This window comes from Peromyscus leucopus, chromosome 16_21 (genome assembly GCF_004664715.2).
Source record: "Peromyscus leucopus breed LL Stock chromosome 16_21, UCI_PerLeu_2.1, whole genome shotgun sequence".
In the NCBI taxonomy this organism is placed as follows: Eukaryota; Metazoa; Chordata; class Mammalia; order Rodentia; family Cricetidae; genus Peromyscus; species Peromyscus leucopus.
Window position 1 is genome coordinate 33,467,211 of NC_051084.1, and position 27,515 is coordinate 33,494,725.

General features: G+C 46.9%; 1 protein-coding gene across 1 annotated transcript in view; it reads left to right on the top strand.

Moving 5' to 3' along the window:
* Positions 1 to 669: 669 nt before the first annotated feature.
* The window catches only part of Sh3rf3 (SH3 domain containing ring finger 3), a 308,575-nt gene continuing 281,729 nt past the window's right edge, over positions 670 to 27,515 (top strand). Inside the window, exon 1 of the mRNA XM_028892438.2 lies at positions 670 to 2,631. Coding sequence (XP_028748271.1) covers positions 2,080 to 2,631 — 552 coding nt within the window. The 5' untranslated portion in view covers positions 670 to 2,079. The remainder of the gene's footprint in view (positions 2,632 to 27,515) is intronic.

A 27,515-nucleotide genomic window follows, 5' to 3' on the forward strand; every position in this document is an offset into this window, starting at 1 on the left:
CCACGTACAAAGGAGGAAGGGCAAGGTTCAGAGGACTGGGTCTGCACTAACCTGGCCCAGCTCTATGGGCTCCTAAGATGTCTCTTATTCTGCTCCTTTCAAGGGTTTTTCTAAAGTTCGTTTCTCTCTTGCACCTGAACGTATTGAGGATGTATCATCATGGACAACAACTTTGTTCTCTGCCAGTCTCCCACTGTGATGTTAATAGTACAGATGTCCCCTGAGAAAACTATCTGCTTCCTGAAATTTCCAAGGACTGGCAGCCTGATAGGAACTTAGGATATCTGGAATTGGGGTATCAAGGATTGCATTCAAATCATCACTGGATGATGAGACCATGACACTCAATAATTCAACAAATATTTACTGAGCACCCGGCGTGGAAGCTACTACACTGTAAAAGACACATAGCTTATAGGCAACCACTCTATTAGCATGTGGTCTTTATGCGTTTGGAGTCTGTGGGCACGATCATTAAATCTAACTTAACGGCTTCATAAGAATGAGACTCATTTCCTTACATGTGAAACGAAGTTAAAAACAATTACTTCACAGGGTTGTTTCACAAGGTTGATAATGCAGGCATTATCTCGGCATTTATGCATCCGCAGATTTTATTTTATCCCTAGAAACTAGGAAAGTGAACGCTCAGCTTCACAAACAACAGGTTAAGCCCAACTGGTACGAGGGGGCGTCTACACCACTTCTGTTGTTAGCCTTGGCGTCTCCCGGTTGGTTGTGCATCATCTAGCCCGCTGAACCTTTCTTTGCCTGTGCCGGGCTCGAGAGTGTTGGGAACACGAAGGGGACACCAGGGGGCAGCACACGGCAAGAAATCTTGGACGCCGACCGCAGCCCACCGCCAAACTTCCCTGCTGCTCTGGGTCCTCGTACGTACTTCCGTCGCTCTGACGCTCCCAGAAACCCGGGCATCGGGAAGGAGCGCAAATTCCCCCTCCTTTGAGCCTCACGAGGAAAATCTGGAGCTGGGTTCACCAGAGCACACCAGAGCGGGCACTGGAGTCTCTCACCGCGCCGCCAGGGGCGCGGCGCTCGGCCACAGTGTGCAGGCGCGTGGGCGGCGGCGTCAGGCTCACATCGGTGATTCTGGAGAGGGCAGCCTGCCTCCCGAAGGAGTGGTCGCGGCCCCCCGGGGTGGGGTGGGGCGCCCCGCCAGCTCCAGCTCCTTCCCCTCTGGCCTCAAGGGACATCCCCGCGCCTATACCCACAGCTGTCACTTGTGCGTGCTGGCGGGAGAGGGGACACAAGCTCCCTGGAGTCGTCCAGAAGGATGCTTTGGGTGTCGGATGCATCCCCAGGCTGCTCTCCAAAGCTGCCGAAGAAAGCGGTCGGGATAATGCTCTCAAACTTTCCTTCGCGGCGGCATTGAGAAGAAACGTCCCTTCCCGAAGCTCGCGGAGAACCCAGAGTCCGGCATCCACCGAGGACAGGGCCAAGGCTGCGCAGGGGAAGTTCTCCGGAGCCCCGGAGGTGGCCTAAGGGGAGAGCGCCAAAGCAAGAGAGGGTGTCCGCTTCCTAGCACCCCAGCAGTGACTGTGACCTCTGCGCGCACCCCTCACACGTGCTCGCAGCCGGGGGAGGAGGTCCAGCCCGGCTGATTGAGCGAGGCGGCGGCGATCTGGCAGCCCGGGGGCGCATGGAGGCGCCGAGGGGGGTTGTGCGGCTCGCCTGCGGCGCGGGGGAGCGCGCACGCCGCGCCTCGGCCTCCCGGGGGACCCGGCTGGCCTCTCCCGGCACTTCCTGCTGCTGGGCTCCGGGGAGCGAGCGGCGCGGCGGGACAGGTGTAGCCCGCAGCGGCGAGCCGCGCGTGTAGGAGGGCTGAGCCCGCTCAGCTGCCTGGAGTTGACTCGCTGCTCCAGGAACTCCGCAGGCAGGGTCGGCGTGTCACTTTGCAACATAGAGGCCACAGCCTCGGGCTGTCAGCGCGCCGCGGGGGACGGAACCTTGCTTATTGATCGCGGTCGCCCGAGCAGGGTGCAAATGCTCGCTACCCTCAGCGGGCTGGGCTCTGGCTCCTGGACTTAGGCGGCTCACTGGGCCCGCGCCTGCGCCTCCCCCATGCTGCTTGGAGCGTCCTGGCTGTTGGCGTCCAAGGCGGCGGCCACTACAGCTCGGAGAGAGGGCGACGACAGGCAGGGTGAGCAGCAGCAGGAGGCCCAAGCGAGGGCTGACGAGGATATGGACGAGTCATCGCTGCTGGACTTGCTGGAATGCTCCGTGTGCCTGGAGCGCCTGGACACCACGGCCAAGGTGTTACCATGCCAGCACACCTTCTGCCGCCGCTGTCTGGAGAGCATCGTGTGCTCGCGCCACGAGCTACGCTGTCCTGAGTGCCGCATCCTGGTGGGCTGCGGTGTGGACGAGCTGCCCGCCAATATACTGCTGGTACGCCTGCTGGATGGCATCCGCCAGAGGCCCCGCACGGGCGCCAGCCCGGGGAGCAGCCCTCCTGCGCGCCCGGGTCCCAGTACCTTCCCAGCGCTGGCTGGCATCCCTGGAGGCGCGATCGGCAGTCCCCCGCGTTCTCCGGTCTTTCTTCCAGCGGCGGCAGGCAGCTCTACCTCCAGTTTGTGCGACGTGGCGACTAACAGGAGCGTGCCAATGGCTAAGGTAAGAATCTACCCCCAATGACATGGCGCCACTGTGTGGGAAAGTGTATGCTTGTGCGCACGTGGATGTACACAGTAATCGTGGTCAGAAATAGAGACTAGCCGGGGCTCTTCTAAGTGGCCCACTGGTTTGTTTTAGTCTTCTTTAACAACTTCTCTGTGCTCCAGGGACTCTGTGTAGCTTTTAGTTCCCGCTTAACCAATTCTTGGCTACATCTCATCACAGCACCTCCTAACCCTTACCCCAAACTTCTTGTGGGCACCCAAGTCGCTTTCCAAGCGCCTAGAGCACAGTGCTGACATCTGCCCCCATGACCTGTTCGTATGAACCATCCTCTCTCTAGGTGGATATGCCTTCTGATTGCTACTCTCCACTACTTCCATTTTGACTAGGCTCTACCTACCTACCTACCTACCTACCTACCTACCTACCTACCTGTCTGTCTATCTATCTATCTATCTATCTATCTATCTATCTATCTATCTATCTATCTATCTATCTATCTATCTATCTATCCATCCATCCATCCTGACTGTGTGTCTGTCTGTCTGTCTATCTATCTATCTATCTATCTATCTATCTATCTATCTATCTATCTATCTATCTATCTATCTATCATCTATTTCTTTAACTTTTTGTTACCCTTCCCAAATCCCCAGAAACAACCATCTTCCCCTACACCTCTAGAGTCCTCTTCTTCACCCTAAGCCCACCCACCAGTTGGGAACTCACAGCTTAATGGTCCCCTAGTTCTGATCGCTGACAGGGAGGTGGTGGCCTCTTGCCTGCTTAACTGTCTGCTTAAGGGGGACAGGGCAGAGGGCAGAGTGGGCAGACATTGCCATGAGACTAACTACAGCTGCCTTCAGAAGGAAGAGAGGAGTCTCCAGGAGAATTTTGTCTTAACCTTGGGGTTGGCATTCTCTTGCCAAGCCTAGGTCCTCTCATGGGCTCTTAGGCAGGCTTGCTTTCCCACGTGGACCATTGTTTGTTAATTTTCATTCTTAGATTTTGTACAGCTGTGTTATACAGACTTCACTACTTCTGTTATAGTTGGGAGACTTTTTTTGTGGATGGCTGAATTTGAGTTTTCTGTGGACCAGGAGAAAGGGTGGGCAAAGTTAGTCGGGAAATAGTCATTCCTTGGGACTGTTGCTGAAGGACCAAAATTTAAATTTGACTTTAGTTGTGATTAAATCCCGCTACATGCTCCATTAGAAGCTCCGAGGCTTTTCTTCCTTGTCTGTGTTGTTTGTAATCTAACACTATAATTAAAGGTTTTTATTTGCAACATTAGTTGATTGCTTCCTCCTGCTTCAGTAATTATGTGACTTGTAGAACTACGGCTCCTGTGAGATGCTTCGGCACTGTGATGACTGCTAACAGATGTTGATCCAGTTCACCTTGAGGAGCGTGGTTGGCCTGGTGCTTACCCGGATGCCTTTGATGTAGGGAAGGCACAGCCCCAGACAGCTCCTGGAACCTTAGTGCCGTTCAACGCATTCTTTAGGACTTGTCCACGAGGTGGAAGCTTGTAGCTTTAGCAATAGTGCTTGAGTATAAGGAATTCATGTTTGGTTCTATAAGATTTTGAGGCCCTGCTGCGTGTGGCCACGTACACTGTGCATTAGGACATCTGCACTTCTGGGAATTCGAGAACATATTTTCTTTCTTTGTATTGTGTCAACTAGAATGCAGGCTTGCTTTCACACTCGTCTCAAAAGCACCAGGTTCAGGTTTTGAGGAAAAGTTAGAATTAAATCTACTGTTATTTGATCACATTCTGAGAGGAAAGTAGCAGAGATGGAGATTGTGGTATTTGTAGCTTTTGCTCATTGATTTTTAGTAGTCACTGGGTTTCTTCTTGGTCAGCTGAAAGCCCTGCATGCTACCGCCACACTGCCACTTTGGGGTAAAACTTTAGGTCTCAATGAACGGTCTAGGGGACAGTGATGGGTGTGAAAAGAGAAAGGGACGGAATTGTGTGCAATGTAGGTGTGAGCCACCTATAAACTTAGTAGGCAGAGACCAGCTAAAAATTGCTTCCAAGTAGGCTCTTGGTGCCCAACTGTCACTAAAATTGTACTGATGCTTTCTGGTGAGGCTGAATTCTGGATGTTGCTGCATGTTGTTTAATAAATGGATACTCATTCCATCATTTAATAATTGCCAAATATGACCTAATAGTAACTATAAATGTCACATTTCCAATTCTTGATTAGAAGTCCCTCAGATCTTTTGGGCTAATGGAGATATGTAAGCTTTTAAGGTGTGTACATTATAGGCAAATATCTTAAGTCAGTTACAGCTGAATTTGGGGACTGAGTCAGGTATAAAATGCACTAAAGTTCTGTTTGGTTTCATGTGCAGGTCCCAAAGTGTGTCCTTTTGAGCAGGGTCTTGGTTGTCTTCAGAATTCTTAGGAGTCCCCTACTTGACAAGCAGAGTCTCTCAACTCTGTTCTCACATATTAAAAAAAAATGCCGGGCGGTGGTGGTGCACACCTTTAATCCCAGCACTCGGGAGGCAGAGGCAGGCACAAAGCTACACAGAGAAACCCTGTCTCAGAAAAAAAGAAAAAAAAAATCAGTTACTGATTCTGCCTCTAGAAATTTTGTACCAAGTTAGGAGTGCCCAATGCCTAGTCTAGGATTATCCGTTTCTTGATCTGCTGGTAAATACTGTCTCTGTGTGGCTTCTTAAAGTGCTGTTGAAAAGTCTGGCGTGAATGATAGCTGTAAATTATTACTATTGAAATTAGTAATGTGTGTTAACTTTCTCAGCCTAACTTGTTTATTGTCTTGAAAGTTTTACAAGGGAACCCTTTTAATCTCCCAAACTATCACCAATTGGGTTGTGTTAGGACACTCTAAGAGTTATGTGGGGGGTGGCGAGGTAGCTCAGTGGTATATGTCTTGTATGCCAGAGACCCTGGGTTCCATCCATAGCAATCCGACAAACAGAAACAGGCAGGCAGGCAGGCAAACAAGGATTCTGCCGAAAGGGTATTGTGGTTTTGAATCATTTAGAGATTGAGTTTTTAATATGAAGGATTTAGTAAAGACTTAAGTATGTGATAATTCCTACTTTAACAAGTGCTTTTATTTTTTTGATATTCTTTGCTTTTATTTGGACATGTATAGAACCTATGAAGTATTTATATTGTGCCAATTACCCATCTTGGTCTCTCGTTATGGACCTGACCTTTTTAGGGGGCTGTAATAGTCCCTGGCTGGCGCTTGGGCAGCACTCTCTGAGGTTTGAGAGTAAAGATGTTTTCCCAGACTAAAGCACCGTGGAAAGTGTGACAGTACCTTTGATGACACCAGACAAGTGGGCCCAGGAGCTAATTACATTAGTTTGTCTATGTTGTGTCTTCCCATCTGCCCCTCCCCTGTGCCGGGACCGGACCGTACATATGGTCATGAGTTTCACCACGGTGGTCCTCTGTTGTATATCTTTCTGCCTTGTTGTTTCCTCAACAATGAGACAGGGTCTCATAAAGCCCAGATTGACCTTGAGTGGCTTAGGTGTCTAAACATCAATCTGAGCTCACCCGCTGCCTGTCTTTGCCTCCTGGGTGTGCTTAATTCTGAAAGAAACCAGATAGTCCACACGGTAGCGAACAGCTGGTGACGTGAGAGTGTTGTCCAGGGTAGGGGGTGTCTGAGGTGTTTGACACCTCAAATTCACCTGACCCCTGGTCATCAAAGTTGAAGAGGTTACGCCTTTCCTTTTTAATGCTACTGAGATCTGGGCACAGTAACCCTACCAAGTGGATGGAGAAGTGATCCTTTTGTGGTCCGCGGAGATTGACATCTAGGTGTATCAACTGTGTCAGGCTGTGTCCTCCAGCCACAGTCCTTTGCCTCTCGGTTTGGCAAAGGGTCAGCCATTTGCCAAATAGACATTCTTGGATTCTGAAAGGAGCCAGATACCCGCTAGGGTGTCAGACATTTGGTGACACGAGAATCTTGCCATAGTCCTGTTTGCTCTGGATGCTTTGAGTGTGAGAACGGCATTTCAGAGACAACAACATTTTCGTGTTGTATTTCTCCTGGTGGTTATTAGTGATTAATTCAAATTACTATTCACCGAGCACCTACTGTGTGCCCTGGGTTTTACAGAATATTTTATCTTTTTGTTTGCTTGTTTGTTTGTTTTTTTTAAGTATTTTGAGACACTGTTTCACTCTGTGGCCCATGCTAGCCAGGACCTCTTGATTTTTCTGCCCCAGCTTCCAGAATGCTGGTGTTATTAGGCATGTGCCAGCATGTGTGAGCTATCAGTTCTTTACTGCAGCCCTGTGAGGTAGCCAGTAAGGAAGGAAAAAAAAACAAGAATGTAAAGCTTCCTTCTGATGAGTGGCATGCAGTGAGTAGAATACTGGAAAGACGAACTTTGGCCTGAGTGCCTCACTGCCTTCGAGGTTAGAGGAAACTTCTGATTCCAAGACCAACTGGCTGACTGACAGACACCGTCCCAAACAGAAGTAATACTGACCTCTTTATTTGGTTCACCCTGAACTAAAGTCAACAGATACTCTTCAAGCTTAAGGCTGCTATTTTATAGATGTGTAGAGTATTGTGGAGGTAGGAATGTCCCCTCATCTGTTACGGTTTGAGCTTAAGAGACATGTAGCCCTGTGCGGATCTGGTTGAGCAGCCCATCCTAAGGAACCACACATGCCCATCCTGCTTTGCAACTGTGTGGGTCTTACTTCTAGCCCGGAACCAGTTTTTGAGAAAGGCAGTGGTATCTAGTGTGACCACAGCTAGATACAGAGAAAGAAAGGTTTCTCTCCAGTCTCTAAGTATATGAAGTGTGGCCTGGGCGCCTGCATATACTTCCCTTGCATCTTGGGATTGCCTGGACATCTTCATATACTTCCCTTGAATCTTGGGACTGCTGCTCTACTGTGGCTATGGCATTGCCTCTCACCATTTGCTCCCAGAGCTGAGGCCCAGGACCTCCCAAGGGGTTGGTGGTCATCCTTACTGAAGGAGGGGTAGGGAAGGGGACTCTGTGGTGCCTAAGGGCACACAGGGGCCAGGAGCTCCAGCACAATAGCTCCCTTACTTTCTTACCATTGCCTGTGGGCAACTTGAGGTGTCCCTCCTGGGGTCCTGCTAGTGGTCCATTGCCTATGGGATCCTAAGTTAAGGGTATATGTGGAGAACTATTTGTGTGTGTGCACAGGGGTGTGTATGTGGGTATGTGGGAGAGAGAGAGAGAGAGAGAGAGAGAGAGAGAGAGAGAGAGAGAGAGAGAGAGAGAGATTATACTTTGCTTTTAGATTCAAAGTTATCCTGTGTTAAGGAGATTAGATCACAGAGCCTCAATGAACATCTAAGCCTGATGGCTATTGGAGTCTGTTTCATATTTTCCACTGCTCCAGTCGCAGTCGGGTTTTGTCTTTCTTATCACAGACAGTGTCCCTGATCTTTATAAGCATCATTAAAACAAAGAGTAAAAGCCTCAACGACAACCAAAACAAAACAAACAAACAAACAAACAAACAAAAAACAGCAAGACTCCCATTTGCTGTAAGAAGGACAGCAGGAGAGGACCATTTCGCTTAGTTGTGGATCCCCCTGGCTGGTGGGCTCTCCTGAAAGCAAGGCTCCTTGATCTTCAGGAAAAGGCAAAGCTCTGCAGTTGCCTGGGACTGAGCAGCCCCCACCGTGGGATTGAGCGAATCCCTCCCATGGTGTCCTCCTGTAGCCCGATGCGCAGGGCAGAACTGGCTCTCAGTTATGTGATTGTTTCTGATAAGTGTTTTAGTCCAGTTGTATTTAGTCTTCGTCTTCTACAGCCAGCACAATCTTAATTCCAGGTACATTTTTAAAAATAAAATATCAGGGAACACTTAGCTAGAAGAAAGTGTTCTTCACAGGGTCTCTTGAAGAGGCCAAGGTCAGTTTTTATCAGGTTTGCTGTGCTTGGGAGAGCTTCCAATTTGCTGAATGAGAAATGCATACTCCATGGGCATTCTATTGGAATTTTAATTAACCTTTAAAAATAGGTTGTCAGGCTGAAGGTGTTGGCAGCGGTGAGTGACTCAGGAGTTCTGTTAGCACATTGCATTGTGGGTCCCTTTGCTCACTGAGAGAAGTTCAAATGGTACTTCTGAAAACCTTAATGTTCTCTCTCTCTGTCCCTCTCCCTCTCCCTCTCCCTCTCCCTCCCCCTCCCCCAAACAGGGTTTCTTCAAGTAGCTCTGGCTGTTGTCCTGGAACTCACTTGGTAGCCCAGGCTGGCCTCAAACTCACAGAGATCCGCCTGCCTCTGCCTCCCGAGTGCTGGGATTAAAGGCATGCACCACTGCCCCTGCTCCAGTTGATTTCTCTTTAAGTTCATTTTGACCATCAGTAGCTTATGTATGCCTAGAGATGGAACTGTTTTGGGGGACCCTAAAGAGGCTCCAGTTCATGTGACGCTTCTGCTTTACGTATGTTCACTGATACACTAGTTATCTGTAAGCATGAACTGCTTCATGAATTGTAGGTGTATATGTAGTGCTCGCATGAATTCATGAGTTTCATATGAGCCAGGGTTTGCAACTCAGGTCGATAGACGTAGGAAGAGAGAATTGAAAAACCTCATCTTCCAAGGGCAGATGCAGTGTCCTCAGAGAGGAGGGGACAGGTCCTCAGCAGTGCACTGAAGGAGGAAGGGCCGGCTTCTTCAGTACCCCTGCGGTGTACCAGGCATTTGCCTAATGTAGAGGGTGGTCAGGAGGTGCCTGGGATAAAAATGGTATTGATGTTTGTTTATAATTAATTGTGTTTGTTTCCATTCAGTTACATGGCTGGGTATGCTGTAGAGAAAAACTTGTGCCTATTTCTCTCTCTCTCTCTCTCTCTCTCTCTCTCTCTCTCTCTCTCTCTCTCTCTTTTTCTTTTTTCCTAGCAGGAGTTTTCCCAATGCTAAGGATTTATAATAGGGCCTTGCACATGCTACGCAAAAGATGAACTAAGATGAACCCAGAAGTACTGGAGAGAGGGAAGGAAAATAGGGGAGGCTTTGGCATATATCAGACAATAGCTAGAAGGTATAGCGAATGTCATCAGACACAATGAGTTATAATGAAGAAGATGCTTTTGCTCTCAAAGATGGTGTTGGCGAATCTTCTGCTCCTTTGCTTACCAATAATCCTGTTGGATTTGAAAGGTCAAAGCATTCCTCAAACAATTGCTGACCACCAAGAAAAGCTCTTGGGAGGCCTTGAGCAGTCCCTTTGAAGGACGTGTTATCTTCTCAAGGCCTTGCACATGCAGGATATCTTTGCCCAGTGAATTCAATGAGAAGACACAGATATTTATTATGTAGAAATTTATAAAAATGCATAGGGATAAAGTGGTGGTACTTCAGCGGTGTGCATAGGAGAAAAATGAAGGTTTAGAAGTTTTAATTGTCAAATAATCTCTGATCTCGCTGTTGCTGGGACTTTAAAGCTGTTTTTAAAACCTAGCATACTCGTGCTCAAAGTGGCAAGCAGATTTTGGGTACTGTGCTGGCTAGTCTGATGTCAGCTTGACACAAGATAGAGTCATCTGAGAGGGGGGGAAGCCTCAATTAAGAATATGCCTCCATAAGATCGGTCTGCAAGCAAGCCTGTAGGGCATTTTCTTAATTAGTGATTGATGGGGAGAGCCCAACCCATTGTGAGTGGTGTCATCCCCGGGCTGGTGGTCCTGGGTTCTATAAGAAAGCAGGCTGAGCAAATGATGGAGAGCAAGCCAGTAAGCAGCACCCCTCCATGGCCTCTGCACTGGCTTCTGTCTCCAGGATTCTGTCCTCTTTGAGTTCCTGTCCTGACTTCCTTCAATGATGGATTAAATGTGGAAATTTAAGTCAAATGAACTTTCCTACACTTGCTTTTGGTCATAGTGTTCCATTGAAGCAGTAGAACCCTAAGACCAACACCATTTACAAATTACATTTTTTTTTTTTTGCATTAAATTGCTTCTTTTAGAAGAGGGTCAGGACACAGCTTCTGGGCAGCCACTAATTTGGAGTTGTATGGATGGGAAGAGCTCAGGGCTGAAAGGCAATACTATCAGTGCTTAACGTGCACAGATTTGCATTCATGGGCAGGTAGAGGTGAGTCCCACATCACTGCTTTAAAAACATAGAATCGTTTATCGACCAGAGGTAGAGTTATGAAATACTAAACTGTTTCCACATCACTCACAGCAAGGCCCATGGAGAACACAGATGAGCAGAAAGCTTCCCACTTAAAGCTCTGGGTAGCCTCTTCACTTACTATTGACCCTCAGCACCATAGTTACTGCATCCTTTGTAAAGGACATGTATTTATGCACGTGCATGATGCCTGCAGTTGGTATTTATGTTTGGTATGCAAGCTTGGTTGTTCATGGCAGCATACGTGGTCAGTGATCATGTGTGGTGTGAATTATTAGTGCTCATGGTTGATAATCATGGTTGGTGTATATGGTTAAGCCACATGATTGGTGTTCATGGTTGCTGTGCGTGACTGTTATATGTGGTTGATGCTTATGATTGATACACATGGCTGATACTTGTGGTTGTAAGCATGATGGTTGTTACATGTGGTTGATGCTCCTGGCTGATGCTCATGGTTGGGTATACATGGTTGGTGCTTGCAGTTGATATCTGTGTTTGGTGTCCATGGTTGGTGTCTGTTGGCCTTCATGGTTAGTAGGCATAGTTGTTGTGTGTGGTTGGACTCCCCCTCACTGAGTTCTACATTCGGCCACCAACTCTTCACTCGTTTGTCTTCTGTGAACCATGATTTTACTTGTAATGTCTTTGCATACTGATGTTCCTTTTATTTTATTTCCTCCCAACTTCAGCAACTTATTTTTTCCCTAAATTTAGATATGATAGGAAATATTTGCTTTTCTACATAAGACTAATAGCCAGTTTGTTAAATGTGGTTGGTGTTAGCCATAATGGCTGCTTTGCCCTCTCAAACTAATCCATGAATACTTTTAACGATCAGCACCAAAGCTGGCCCCATGGACCACATAATGCCTTTGTTGCTGTGAGTAGCCTTGAGGGCTGAGAAGCCTTTCCTTGGGACCCTAGGCTGCCCCACTGGGATGGTTATAAACTGGATCTAAAATACCTGTGATGAGCAGGTCCCCTGGTGGTATCTAGGTGAGTGTGGGCAATGAGAGGTCAGTGCCGTGGCAGGGCGTACCTTCTATGACCAGGTGCCAGGCAGCTTCATCCAGGGGAAGACGATGTTGGGAACGGCTCAATCTGCTGAAGCCCAGGGCCTTTTTTCTTTGTCGTTCTCCCTTCCAGGCACTTCTGACTCCATTTTAATTTCCCCAGGTTGTTTGTAGTGCACTCTTTCCTCATTTTCCCTTCCTGTGGGCTGAATGCTTCTCTGATAGTTCGCTGCTTTGTGTCTCTTTGAAGTTAGCAAACTTCTGATTCCCTCCCTGGAGGAAGCGCTAGCTAGTTAGTAACCCTGTTTCAACCCTCACATGCTAGCCTTTCTCCCTACTACAGTGAGCTGGAGAGGAGCCGGGAGCCCTGTGTGGCCTTTGAGCCCTGCCCAACTTCTCCAGTGCCACGGTAGGCACTGGGGCCGAGGACTGCTGCTGAGCCCACTGGCCTTCCGGCTGGCAGGTTCTTCATGGGGTAGACCGAGGCTTGAGTTGGCCACAGGTTTCCCTGTCATGAAGGCTAATGTGGATTTAGGGTGTGGGCCCCCAGGAAAGATGGGTGATAACTTGGGAGTTACAATGAAGCTTGAGAGAAGACCTCATCATTTCATAGGCCCTGACAGTAGCAAGAGCGGGTGGGATCAGGGAGAAGAGGGGTTCAGAGCAGCCACCCAGGGTCATGTCTGGCACCGCCAGGGGCCCTCATCTGTCACGCCTGCTGAGTATGCAGGCGGCTCCCTGCTTGACTGCTTAGATACGCTTAGCTGTGATTCCCTCTTCCCTGTAGCCTCTATGGGTATGTGTCCTCTGGCTTTGGTGCCCCCTCCAAGATGCCACCAAGCCTTCTGGAAGTTTTAAATCCCAGTTCTCCGTAGGCTGCCCAGCAGCTGCTTGGACAGCCATCCACTGCCCTTCCTATTTGAAACTGTAGCGCTCCTGGTCTCTTCTGGGTAGAGTTTTGGCACCTCTGAGACCTGGCAGACTCTGTTCCCATGTCTTTGATGCCTTCCCTCTCCCTAACACCTTTCTACTTGTGGTCTTACATTTGTTCTTAAAAATTCCCATATAATCTAGACAAATATTAGTAGTAGAACATTTGCCTAGTATGTGCAAGACCCTGGGTTTGATCCTAGCACACCCCCCCCCCCCAATAAAAGCATTCACATGAATTTTCTGTTCTATCCAGAATGTGCTGGGCAGAATAGAATGTGATTTCAGTACCACTTGTGGAGATATTTGACCAGATTGGAATAAGATATATCTTCCATGACTTCTCAGAGCTGGGCCTACCTCAGTACCCCATGCATGTGCACTGTTTAAGACTGAGCCTGCTGGGGCCTTAGAGAGAGGACAGGGCTGCCAGACGGGCTTGGAGACTCGGGGTGAGCAGGGAAGTAAGTGCCTTGAGCCAACTCCTGGTTCTCTGTGGGAAGAATGGCCTCCATGAAGTCACACTGTTTTTGGAGTCACCTGCTGAGCTAGCCAAGAGGAGAGTGAGTAGGTCTTTATTTTGTTTTTGAGTGATACAGAGTAATTGTACCTATTTATAGGACATGTGGTCATGTTTTGGTATGTTGTGCAATGATGAAATCAAAGTTACCATATCTATCAATTAAAAATTCACCATCTCTCTGTGTTGAGAAGATTAAATCCCTTCTAGCTATCTCGAAATCTAAGACATATCAGTTATTGTCCATCTTGCCCCAAATGACAAAGTATCTGCCTGCCTGCTGTCTGTCTGTCTATCCATCTATCTGTATCATATTTTCTCTACCCATTCATATACTGATGAACACCTAAGTTGATTCTGTTACTGGACTGGACATTGTTATATATAATGGAGTTTTTATCTGAATCTGTCAAATGTTAATGGACTAGACATCGTTAATGTAATTCTTGACTGTATATATTGTATATACTTATTGGATAAAGCTTTTTTAATTTTAGACAAAAAGGGAGGAAATGTGGTGGTATTGTGTTTCCCAAAATATTGTGCACCCTAATAAACTTGTCTGGGATCAGAGACAGACCAGCCACAATATTAAACATGAGGACAGGCAGTGGTAGCACACGCCTTTAATCCTAGCATTCCAGAGGCAGAAATCCATGTGTTCAAGGATACAGCCAAGCATGGTGACTCACGCCTTTAATCCCAGAAAGCAAGCCTTTAATCCCAGGGAGTGATGGTAGAAAGCAGAAAGGTGTATAAGGCGTGAGGACCAGAAACTAGAAGCATTTGGCTGGTTAAGCTTTTAGCTGGTTAAGCTTCAGGCTTTCGAGCAGCAGTTCAGCTGAGAGCCATTGGGATGAGGACTCAGAAGCTTCCAGTCTGAGGAAACAAGACCAGCTGAGAAGTTGGCCAGGTGAGGTGGCTGTGGCTTCTTCTGGTTCTCTGATCTTCCAGCTTCACCCCAATACTTGGCGCCAGGTTTGTTTTATTAATAAGAACTTTGAAGATTCCTGCCACATGATTCCATTTGCTGACTGCCATGAATGTGCTGCTGTAAACACGGTGATGCTGATGTCCCTTCTCCATACTGATTTCATGTCTTTTGGTATAGACCCAGAAACAAGATTGCTAGGTCATACACATGATAGTTCTAGTTTTTGAGGAACCTTTGTTCTTTTTTTCCTTGAGCGCCCAGCTTCTGTGGACTGCATGGGATGAGGGAGGTCAGACATGTAAAGTTCTGGGGCCAGGTAGAGCTCTGTTTCCTGGTGCTGGGGCATCGTGCACTCTGGGCAAGTGCTGTAACTGTTGAGCCACATGCCAGGCCTCATCATATTCCCTCCTCTTCCAGGATCTTGCAAAGTAGATCATGCTGGTCTGGAACTTGCTTAGGATGCCTTCCAACTCAGGATCTCCCAAGCTGGGATTACAGGGGCATCCATCATGAGCTGCTAGTGTGAGCTTAATAAATGGAAACTGTTTTTTATAGTCCCCGTTCCTGGACCTCCCTTTCTCATAATAGTGAGCATAGACTGCACTATGTGGGAATAATGGCTATTACATTTGGGGCTCAGGCTTATTGGGCACTGGGTCCTGGCCTCTTTTAGAACAAACGGACTAAGGGTCTAGCAAAGGGCATTAGTATTGGTTCCTGAAGAAGCCCTGAACTAAACTGGCAGAGAGCTTGTTTGAACTCAACAAAGGTAGGCATGGTGTCAAGTGTGAAATGATGAAAGAAATCTCTCTTCAGTACAGTTTCTGTCAAATGCTTGCATCGGTCGTATGCCAACAGGCCTTTAGGGTGGATCTGGATTAAAGGTGGATCTTCCCACCTCAGAGATCTGGATTAGAAGTGGATCTTCCCACTTCAAATGATTAAGCAAAATTCTCTCAGAGGTGTGCCCAGCCATTTTTTGCATTTCAGTTAATTCCAGATACAGTCAAGTTGGCAGCCAAGAATAAACATCATTTTATATATAGTTCTTAAATATATAAATACAAACTGCTCAATTTGTATAAGGCTACTTGTATGTATGTTTTCAGGGCTGACCATTTGTTTAAGATAACCAGTTGGTGAGCTCTTTCCTGGGGAAGACTATTTCTCCTCCTCTCGGGATTCCTTAGTTGCCTGTAGTTCTTTGTGTAGGGTTGAACCCCTCCATCCCATGTTATGCATATTACTATGTCTATTGTTATCCTTGTTCAGCTCAAGTTTGGATGGTCTTTTCTTTTCTGTTTTCTCTTCCTGTTCTTGCTGTCCCCTCCTCTGCCATCTCCTGCCTACACTTGCTGATAGCCTATTGACCTCCCCTCAGCCTTTTTTCAGCATGAGTGTTTGAGTATTTTCCTCCTCCCCAGAGCCTACTATCTCTACCTGATGGCTGTTGTGACTTCTAACAAAGCCTTTCTGTCCAAATAGGTTCCTTCCTGTGTCTTACAGATAACCATTTCCTCCCTACAGACCTAGAGTGAGTCTCTTTGCCCCTTAAGAGATGTAGTGGCGAGCACCTTCCTGGAAGTCCTCAGAGGAAGCAGATGGAATGCTCATTTCTTTGAACAATAGCCATAGGATGATGATAAGTTTGATGGAAGGAGGGAGGCGTAGGGAGATGGCGTGGCTCTGTGTGTTGGAGTTGTACCAGGGGACTTTGTATTCTTTGATGGGTGGTGTCAGGTCTGCATCGATGGACAACCTTTTCTTTCATTAGGGTTGAATGAAGGCTAGCTCTTGGCTAGTCACTCCAGTTGGCTGCACGTACAAAGAAATATTAGCTCTGTGTCTGCTGCTTGCCATTTGCTACCTGGTTAATAGATGTGATAAGGAGTCAACCCTTGAGTGAATTATTTTGTAGAACCAAATGGAATGCTAAACATAGTACTGTAAATGTTCCAAAAAAGATGCCTTGTCAATTATTCAAGAGGGGCATGTCAAGGGCTCATCGCTTACTATCGATTGCTGCTTTTCTCAAAAAAGATTTATTTGTCCACTGTTCGTCGAGTGACCTTTCTAGTATATTTCTCCGCTTCTGGGCTTTATGGCACCTGGTTTAGTAATATGAATTTCTCTTGTAAATACTTGGAAACTTTATAAGTAGTTTTTAGGTAAAATGTCCAGCACTGGAGCCTGACCTGTTTATCGTTCACTTCATCACTAATACCTATCAATATGTCTGTACCTCTGCATATATGCATACACATTTGCAAGTATACTTACGATTTTAAAAAGCTATGTTTATAGTTAGTAATTGGCTTGGCAGTTCACATCTTTGAATAAAAGCCTCAGGGAATAGATGATTTCTGCTTATCTTTGGGTTTGCTTAAGATGACTCAATCCCTTAAAATAGGTTGTACGTAAGACAAGTTGGTCTGGGTGGGTTGCTCTGTGTACGTGTGGGATCTACGCTAAAGGAAGGGACTCTCTGGCCGGGTCATCTGCTGTGTACTTGATAGCTTTTAGGTATGTCTCTGTGAAAGGGGAACACTGTGCTGTCACTGAGGTTGGGGCCCTAGCTTTTCTGCCTGCTTGCTGTAGGACTTGGAGAGGCTAGCCTTCCACTGTAGCTGCTCCATCCTTCCATATCACTAGTGCAGAGCATGTAGTAGTTCCAGAGGGACCAGTGTACCTGTCTTGAGGTCACTGCTCCATCAGTCGTCATTGTTAGGGTCGCTGTCAAGAGCCCATTGCAGGCCATTATAATGAGGGGGTCTTGATGGCACATTCTGTCTTTCTGAGCAAATTGGCAAGACATGCGAGTTCCCACTGAGTACCGTTGCACGTGCAAGCTGCTGCTTCTCTGGAATGAGAGAAGGGTTGAGTAATTGGCTCTGGGGAATATTGTTGCTGACTGGTGCCATTTTGATGAGTAATAGACCCCATTAGATCACAATAAAATACTTGATTCTGTATAATTAAAGATGGCATCCGTCAGGCAGAAGCGCCAGCATTTAAAACGGTGAAAAGGATCATTTCAAAGGCTGCACAGTACGTTCATGATTGAAGCAGCACATAACCCAGAGTGTTTTGAGTCTCAGAGTTAGAAGACGTGGTCATAGACAGCCTGGCAGGGCAGCTGCTGTTCATTTTAGTCTCAGATATTTGTAATGAGCAACTATGGCAGTTAAAAATGTTTCTGATGAATTGACAGCTTGTGGAACCGTTCTGATTTGCAATTTTAACAGAAAAGGAAGTCCTATAATTTACTTTTTTTGTGGAGTAGGCAGAACCCAGAGGAACATTGGAGTCTTTATTTCCCTGTTTGTATGTTCTGCTTCAGCTCCAAATTCCTCCCTCCCTTATTATTCAGTGGCCCTACCTTATTCAGACGCTTGGGTCCAGCACTCTCCGTGAGTCGGACAATACTGGAGGATTCTGGGGAAGGGCTGCCGCAAACCCGGACAGGGCTGTGTAAGCCTGTGCTGACTACTTTTATCCCACTTTTCCAGTCAGGCACTTGGTACATTCTCTGCCCTCTTGGGACCTGGTCTCCTGGAGATCCCTTGGCTCAGAGTTGAGAAGCCCTTCGTTTGGGCAGGAGCCCCGCTCTGTTTAATCAAGAGCCTCGTGTCTGGCGCACAACTTCAGTTATTAATACTCTGCTATTAATATTCATATTGACAATCATTTGCACTTCTAAACTGCTTTCATCTCAAAGATGATCACATATCCCGTGAGCCTTAGATGAACGACTTCTGATGTGGGCACGGGGCCCTCCAGCAGGGCATCCTCTTTGAAGGGAGTTCACTTGTTCAACTACCAAGTATCGGGACAGCCTACACATTGCAGGTGTTTTTAAGATGTGTTCCTTATCTGTGACCTGCCATTCATGGTCCACTGTCACTTCCCACAGGTATGGACCCCTGTGGTTGTATTAGTTACTTTTCTTTCTTTCTTTTTTTTTTTTTTTTTTTTTTTTTTGGTTTTTCGAGACAGGGTTTCTCTGTGTAGCTTTGCGCCTTTCCTGGAGCTCACTTGGTTTGAGGCCCAGGCTGGCCTCAAACTCACAGAGATCCACCTGGCTCTGCCTCCCGAGTGCTGGGATTAAAGGCGTGCGCCACCAACGCCCGGCTAGTTACTTTTCTATTGCGATTAAAACACCATGACAAAGACTTAGTAGGAGGGTTCACTGGGGCTTCTGATAGGTTCCTGAGGGTTCGGGTCCATAATGATAGCATTGCAGCAGGTGGCGGACATAGTGGTCAGAACCGGAAGTTGAAGACTCCTATCTTGAGCTGAAAGCACCAGGCAAAGAGAGCACACTGGGAAGGGCATGGGGCTTTTGAAACCTCGAAGGCCATCGCCCAGTGACGTACTTCCTCTAGCAAGTCACGCCTCTTGAACCTACCCAAGTAGCTGCATCTACTGGGTGCCAAGAATTCAGACATCAGAGCCTCGGGGGCTGTTCCCATTGACACAGGCACTGGGATGCCCACCGCACGGCAGAGGAGACCGTTTGACCAGAGCTGACCTTCTGCTTGGAATCTGGGGCTCTCTAGACATTGACTAAAATGGCAATCTCTCTCTCTCTCTCTCTCTCTCTCTCTCTCTCTCTCTCTCTCTCTCTCTCTCTCTCTCTCACACACACACACACACCATACACCCTAGATGTAATGGAGATGTTTCACAATGAATTTATTTTTGTGTTCTAATTGGACTTAAATTTAGATTTCAGAATAATAGGGAGTTCTTTTTACTCTATTAGAACATATATACATATATACATACACACACACACACACACACACACACACACATATATATATATATATATATATATATATATATATATATATATATATATATTATGCTTGCTATGGTCAAATACCCGACAAGAAGCAAGTTAACAGAGGAAAGGCAATTTTTTTTTTTTTTGGCTTACAGTTTGAGGAACTACAGTTCATCATTGTGGGGGAGTGTGGAGGCAGGAACATGAGCTCGTCTCCTCTGGACCAAGTCAAGAGGTGAGGCCAGGGTATAAAATCTCCAAGCTTAACTTCAGTGACCTACTCTCCCAGTGAGGCTCTACCCTCGAGGGGTTCCTCCACCTTCCAACAGCAGCAGCAGCAGCTGGAGACCAAGCGTTCAGACACATTGAGCTTATGGTGGACATTTCACACTCAGACTTCAACATTCTGTCCCTGGTCCCCGTACGCTCAGGACTGCCTCATAATGCAAAACTGCACCCATTCCGGCTCCCAAAGTCTCCATAGCCCTAACAGTGTGGACACTTCAAAATTTCCAACTATCTTCTGAGACATAAGACAATCTCCCTGCAAGCTGCTCCCCTGCCACCCCGCCCCCCATTTTAAGTTAAGGCCTGGAGAGATGGCTCAGCAGTTAAGAGCACTGGCTGCTCTTCCAGAAGACTGGGTTTGATTCCCAGCACTCAAATGGTGGTTCACAATTGTCTGTAACTCCAGTCCTAGGGGATCTGATACCCTCAGATCTGGCTGATGCCCCAGGCTGGCATCTGGGGGCACCAGGCACACAAAGTACACAGAAATACATGCAGGCAAAACATCCATACACATAACAATAAATACATTTTAAAAATTTAACTATTAATAGTCTCTCTCACTCCAAAAGGGCGGAATGGGGGCATAGCAAGGAAAGATGAGCTCAAAGCAAGACCAACACCCAATGGGGCAAGCGTCAAAGCCTGTAGCTCTGTATCTAGTATCTGGAGTTCATGATGGAGTCAGCTGGGTAATTCTGGTCAGGCTCCAGGTAACTGGCGAGATATTCCCTGTGATTGGGTGAGTAGAGATTCTCTGCATTAACACAGAGCCAAGCAGCAGTGATCTCAACTGGAGCAAGCCTGGGAAAGTCAGTATAAAAAGACCATTTATGACTCACAGAGAAATGTAAGAGGTCGTCAGTACTAACCTTCAAATTCTAGCAGCTGTGCGCCGGGAAGGTGAGCAGGACGTAGACATAAGAGAGAACGACAGAGTATTCCAGTAGAGGGAACAGTGGGCACAGAGGCCAAGTCTGGAGGAGCTTGGGGACACTGAAGAGCCATGTGAGTTGATTGGTGACTGTAAGGGGGGATATCTGAGACAAATGATGTAAGACCGTGTGTCTTGGATGTGTTCATGTCACTGTGAGAAAATAGCCGCATACTTCACAAAGAAGCAAGAAGGTTCGTTTGGCTCACAGTTCTGGAAGCTAAGGAGTTCAAGGTTGTCTAGCTGCATTCGCTATGTTACAGCATGTCAGACGGCATTCTACAACAGCACCTTTTGTGAATGTGGAGAGCTAGCTGGCATAGACAAGACTGAGCGTGTGGAGGTAGCCTTCCTTTATAATAAGTGCTTCTCATGGTAATGGATTCTCTAAAGGCCTAACTTAGTGAGATGATCATTGGTTCTCCTTAGTGTGGCGCCCCAAGACCCAGTTTCCTCCCAGGACACCCAACCGTCAGGTGGTCCATAATCTACTGTGTTACGTTGGGAAGTAAGCTTCTAGCACACAAACCTTTTGGGTACAAAACAAATTCAAAGCTTTGAGTCCATCTTTAACCTGAAGGCTGCTGGAGTTACTCTATTTATGAATCTGACACTCATTGGTTCATTAGAATTAATCCTGTTAAAAAGTTTTTACCCCAAACAAGAATTCAACTTATCAATTCATATCTAATAACTCTGTCTATAGGCATTATAATCTCCCTCATTTTGAAGATGGAGGAAGTTAGTCACAACCATGGACAGTGGCCTGGGACCTGAGCCAGCCTGACTCTGACTCTGGCACTGGGTCTGTGTTGCTTGTGGGATTGGTGCCTGGTCCTCTTTTCTCAAAGCACAAAGCTGATTTGCAAGTTGGGCTTGGCATTTAGTTCTGACTGCTCCGAGGGTGTCTGTTACCCCCTTACAGCCTGTCTAGAATAGAAGTATTTGATGCTACCTTTTGCCATACTGTAAATAGAATTTTTTTTTTAATGCAGGTGGGAGAGTTTTGTAGCCACGCGCATGTGTGTGTGTGTGTGTGTGTGTGTGTGTGTGTGTGTGTGTGTGTGTCTGTGTCTGTGTCTGTGTCTGTGTATATGTTCATAAAGAAACTGCTTACTTCAAGGTATTGATTGAGGAAGGGACGGCGGAAGTAAGGTTATATCTTTCCATGCCTGAAATACTGATAAAGGTTGGTTGTACTCAAGCATACGATTTCTAATTATTATGGCATCATTGTATGAAAGCCAAGGGAATACAAGAGTGCTTGGGAAAGTGGTCCCCGAGTTTCTGTTTTCTCTTGTTGAGTTCTTGATTTACACATTTCCATACAGTATAAGGATCTGTATGGAAAACACGCACAGTGGCCCACAATCCCAGCGCGCTTGAAGCGTCCTTGTCCAGACACCCCTCTCCGTGCCATCTGGGGCTCCTTTTCCTTGGATTAAACATTAGAATCAGCCCAGATGTTTGTAGAGCTCAACATTTGTGGCCATGGCGACAGACTGAATGGGAGGTTTTTTTCCTCCTTGGAAATGTCGGCCTACATGTTTCAAAAACATTTACAAAAGCCTAATGGTTCAGCAGGTATTCAAATAAACCATCTCTAGATGGTTTGAATTCTGATAGGACAGGATTAAAGCCATGTAAATAATTTGAAATTTTTTATTCTCCATATCATAAAGGGTAAGAAGAAACAAGTGAAATTGGTCTTAACAGTGTGTGTTTAACTCTCTGGACCCCAAATCTCATTATGTTTTCATGAAACCACTATAAAATGATCAAGTGTTTTTTCGTCCTTCCTTCCTCGCTGTTTCTGAAGCCTGTGATGGGTTTCACACTTGTGTCCCTCCCTATTTGCCTTGCCCCTTCTCAGTGCTCAGTAGTGACGTCATGTCAGTAGGAGAGCGTGGCCCTGACAGATCAGACCATGTTAGTGCCATAAGACAGTTCTGATGAGAACATCCTTCTGCCGAGCCTGGTAGGCCATGTATCTGCATGGTGTGCTTTCACAGGGTTTATAGGCAGCAACATGAGGCTTCCCCTGATTTCTGAGCTGTCATGATGATAGAATCTGAAAATGACTGCAGGAATTTTTGGGTTGAACTTGATGTAATAAGAGCCGGGAGGGCTCATTGAACACATGCTGAGAAATTTGTCTGAACTCAGAGTGAGCATAGTTTCCATACCCAACTGATTCTTTGAATCCGCTGTGGGAAGTCGTAGCGCTGACAAGTCTCGTCAACAGTCTCTTCCCGGGAGCCTGCATGGGCACCAGGTCTAATTATGTTTTTTCCTCCCAGCTTCTTTATGGAGGGAATGAAATTTAGCCTTCAAATTCATGTTTCTTCCGAGAAGAGATGCTTGTTGTCTTGGAAATAAGTAGTTACAAACTCATCCCCTCCTAGCTGTCCATTTTCTGAGGTGATAGTTGGTACCCATCATTGTTGGAGATGGATAGTTGTTCCCCAGTTTTGGCAGCTGGTTCTACCCTAAAGATGACTCAGGTCTTTCCACATTAGGTGTGACTGTTGTCTTTGTGGTCTTGGGGAATGTGAGTGAGATGGCCTGCACTTTCCAAGGAACATTTGTCATAGCCTTCATATAGTGATTTTGTTAACTGACACGTAGAGCGAATTGGACAAAATAATTTTGGGCTCAAGTTAAAAATAGGAATGTGATAATCTGATTCTGTGGGACTGGGGTTCTGAGGGTGGCATTTCAGAGATCTGAACAAAAGCGACTTTACTGGCAACAATGGAGTGTTTGAAAGTTCAGTGTGTGGAGACTATACTGTTGCCTTTTATTATTTATAGTGTATAATATCAGATTGATGTTTCGTGTGATAGGGGTTATTATATTCTTTCCATGGCAATATTCAGTAAAGAACGTTCCACTATTTAATCATTGGAAATTCAGTTAGCAGAATCCAGTTGGAGTGGATGTCGCTGGGGAGGGGTCCTGGAGTGTCCCTTCCAACCATATACTCCCCACTTCCCATGTATAGGGTCTCAGTTTATCTCCCAGGATGCCTCCCAGTTCTGTTCTCACAACACATACCACCTCCTTTTCAGGCTTAAAGAGCGGCGCTCAGCCCTGTCACCTCTTTCCTCAGACAGAGACACTGGGCATTCCGCTGAGACTTCGGTCCCTGGGTTGATAAAAGTGCTGTTGAAGCCATAGCCAGATGACAGTCTGTAGACAAGACTGTGCCCGTAGGCAGTGTGTGGGGCCTTTCCCCTCCCAGGGTGGGATGGAGGAGCTACAGCACCTGGTAGCGGGGAGCTGCTGTGTGAACCTCTCTGCTGGCACTGAACCTGCTGGGGGGCTGAGACCAAAGGAATGCATCCGTTTCAGATCAAAGGAATTAGACTCTTCTCCCACACCTCAGAGGAAAAGCTAAAACTGTTTTTCCCTCTCTACCCTCAGAGTAACTTTTGAAACAGAAATTATAATTAGTTGATGTTTAGAAAAGGGAATTATGCGGATGTTGCCCCAAATTTAGACAGATTAGTGGCGTTAAGAAGGAAATAGTGAAGTAAAAAGGATGTAAAATTTACTCCAATTGGTCAGGAAAAGACTAAAGTCCAGAGTAGATGAAGTATTGGAGGCGGACTGTGACTTAGCTGTGCCTGAGATGTGCCAGCAGTCTGCCTGTACCTGTGACTCTTAGGTATGAGCTTGTCACAGAGGCAATAAAGCCACTCAGATGACTTTGTTTCTAAGATATTAGGGATGGACCTTATCTTGACAGGGCTGTCCTTTTCTGCTGTGGACTTTGTCCTGAGCTGAACTCCGTAGTTCTGTGTGATTCTCCTACATCCCCACAAGCAGGCCTCTCTTCAACCTGCTTCCTCAGCACCCAGCCACCCCTTTTCTCGGTGGTTCTCGGGCTTTAGCAAGCAGCACCTACCACATCATTTGCAGGGCATCAAAGGCAGGTTCAGCATCATAAAGAAGCCGGCAGTGTGGCTGTCTAGCAATCAGCCACATACTCACAATGCACATTAGCCTGCAGTCACTAATTGGTGACTGTAAGACAACAGACCTGACCTTTTAAGGTGATCAATCAGTGCGAGGACATTTAGGACATCTAACTCAGCGCTAGGGCATTTTGACTGCAAAATGACATTTGGATCCCATGGGTTTAAATCTTTTAGAGCATTTGTCTTGCCTTGGTTAGGGTTCAGAACGTTGTCTCGGGGGTTTTGTAAATGCGTGGGATCCACTTAATGTCCATTCTTCTTCCTTGTGACCAGATGGGACCAATGTTGGGAAATGGAGGAGACTGGAGAAGGAGCTGCCTGGGCTTCCAGCTTTTACTGTATAGGATGATGCAGGGAATTATTGTGGATGGGGTGACTTGGGAAAGCTGCAGAGCAAGAGTCTCCCCCAGCATTGACACCCCATCTTGTGTATTGAGAAACATGTTCCCGAGTATGATTCTGGGTTGGAAGGGGAAGGATCTGGAAGGACATCCCCTGTCAGTTGGTTTATATTCTTCATCCGTGGGGAAGCCAGGGCTTTATGTCAGCTTTGGCCATGTCTCATGGTTCGAAGCACAGTTGGAGAGAGACTTGGGTCTTGGGTACTTGTGAGCACAGTGCAAATATTCACTTGGAAGTCATGTGCAGGTTTCATGGGCTCCCAGGCCTCTGTGCACGAAATCCCAGGCACACTGGTGAGGTGATTCTTGTGGTCCTCCCTTCCGAGTCAGGCACTCCCTTCAGTGTTTATGTGATAGGAAGATGTGGAGTAAACGAGGCCTGTGTAGACTTCTGGATCCTCCCTATGAGCTGTGTGTCCTCGGAGGACGTGCATCCTCCTGAGCTTTCTTTACTCTCTGTCCAATAGGAATGTGATGGCCCCAAGGAAACAGAGGGCCGAGTACTCTGTATTGCCTGTCAGTCTCCAGGTGATGCCCCCGGGGAGGGGACGACTGGACATTTTGTGTTTCAGACATCACTAGGTGTCCAGGTGTGTAGAAGGTGCCTGTAAGAATGACTCTTCTCCTTGGGTGTGTTCTTAAAAGCCAGAAGGACTAATTGTGTGGATGCTGATTCGTGATTGTGTTGTCTGGCAGAGATAAGAACAGAGGTAGTGCACCTGCTTGTTTCCTTCTGTAGAGTCTTTGGCTTTAATGTGACCCTGGAAAGACACAGGGCAGGCCTCGGGAGGCTGTGTCCTGGCGTGGGATGAGGCTCTTCTTCTTAGGACCTCATTGAGGAAGAGTTAAGACTGAGGAACACCTTAGCGGGTGTTAAAGTTCCCTTGAGTGTGTGTGTGGGTGGGGGGGGGGAGACAATGGGATTGCAAGAACTCAGAACAGTGGTTCTCAACCCGTGGGTCGTGATCCCTTTGGCAAACCTCTTGTCTCCAAAAACATTTACACTATGATGCATAGCAGTAGCAAAATTACAGTGATGAAGTAGAAACAAAAATAATTTTATGCTTGGGGGTCACCACAGCATGAGGAACGGTATTAAAGGGTCCCAGCATTAGAAAGGTTGAGAACCACTGACTTAGAGGTAAGCATTCACAAAGCTGGGGTCTAATCCTTTTCCTTTTCCTTCAATAGGAAAAATGGGTGAGTTTATTGCATGCTGATACCTTGATATCAAGAGTCTGAGACCATAGACGACTGTCAGAAGAAGCCTCCTGTTCCTTAAAATGATGCAGAGCCCCTTGGAGATTGCTTTTTTTTAAGGGAATGAAGGGAAGGGTTTGTTTGACTCACAGTCCCGGGGTACCGTCCATTATTGCTGGGGAATGAAGGCAGTGGCAACTTGAAGCAGCTGGTCACATCATAGCCACAGCCAAGAGCAGGGAGAAGGAAGGAAGGAATGCGCCTTTGCCTGTGCTCAGCTCACCCCTCCTGTTCATTTATTCCAGGGCTCAGCTCCAGGAAGTGGTGCCACCCAAAGGGAGCTGGGCCTCCCCCATGCCAATTCATGTAATCAAGACAATCCCCACAAACCTGCCCACAGGCCATCCTGATCTAGACAGTCCCTCATTGAGACTCTCTCCCCGGTGGTTCCAGATTGTGTCGAGTTGACAAAAGTAATCCCAACAGGTCCCCAGAATTTTGTGTTGTGGGGTACATACAACCCTACCTCAGTACACAAATAGCAAAAGCTTTCTGTGGGTGCGGTCACATGTTTGATGCACTCTAGTTTACAGGCTAGCTCCTTACCACGTGCGATGTCTCTTATTCGGAGGAAGTCTTGGAGGCTGCTTTTTAGAATGGCTGAAACTGTCATTCTGGCCCAGGGGCTGATTTAATATGGGGAAATCCAAAGTGTTTACAGTCATATGCCGGGCTTGAGTACAGGCTCTCCAAAGAGTGAGATGGAGTTCAGGTCACAGGAGGAGCATCTGTTCATCTTTAGTCACTGGACAGGAATTACAGGACCCACCAGAGAGGGCCAGGCATCCAAAAGGGGACTTACTTTTGTTGCAGTGAGGGTGGGGCAATGATGTGGGTTTTTTTTTTCTACTGAGGCAGATGATTACAGTTTTGGAAGAAAGGAAATGGTAAGCAAACAAGCACTTGAGAGGATCAGAAGTCTGGAGCTCAGTCGATTCACCAAAAACGAAAGTTTACGCTTAGGCATTCCAAGACCCTGTGGTGAGGAGCCCACAGCACAGAGCTCTGTTCAGCTCTGAGTAAGGACTAAACTCGGTAATTACTCTGCTTCCCCCGGCAATGTGGTTTGCATGATCCTTTTGGTATATTACCAACTATTTGTGGTTAGACCAAGTATGAATGAAAGAATGCACTTAGCATCCGATAGACGGAAGACGACTTACTTTGGGGCCACGGTATTCGTCATGTGTTCACTTCCGTAATGGTCTTCTCTCACCCCACGGTGAGACCCTGTGTCTTTGCATCGCTGCCTCTCCGATTAACCCCTCTGGGGGCGGGGTATGATGGGGCCTCTCTCCCCTGGTGTTGGCATTTTCTCTCATGCCCTCCTCTCTATTGTATATTGTATTTTGACTTCAGCCAAGTCAGGTTGTTTCTTAGTTTGTAGCTAGGGTTCACTTTACCCATTCAGATCTTTTTTCAGACTCTGCTGGGCTGACAAAGGTCTAAACTCTGGTTCACTGAGAAGGGGAAAAAGAGCCCATTTTGTATCTTTGTTGCTTCCCAAGGCATAAATAATCATACTTAGTTGACTTTCAGCTACCAAGTGATGTCTAGAAAACCCTCGGAGAGTTCAGGGTGAACCTGGCCAACTGACAAGAGCTGGTGGCAGCAGGGCGTGCGTTCCCCTTTCCCTTCAGACCCAACGAGAGCTTGAAGTTGTTTTTTAAGAGTTTAACGG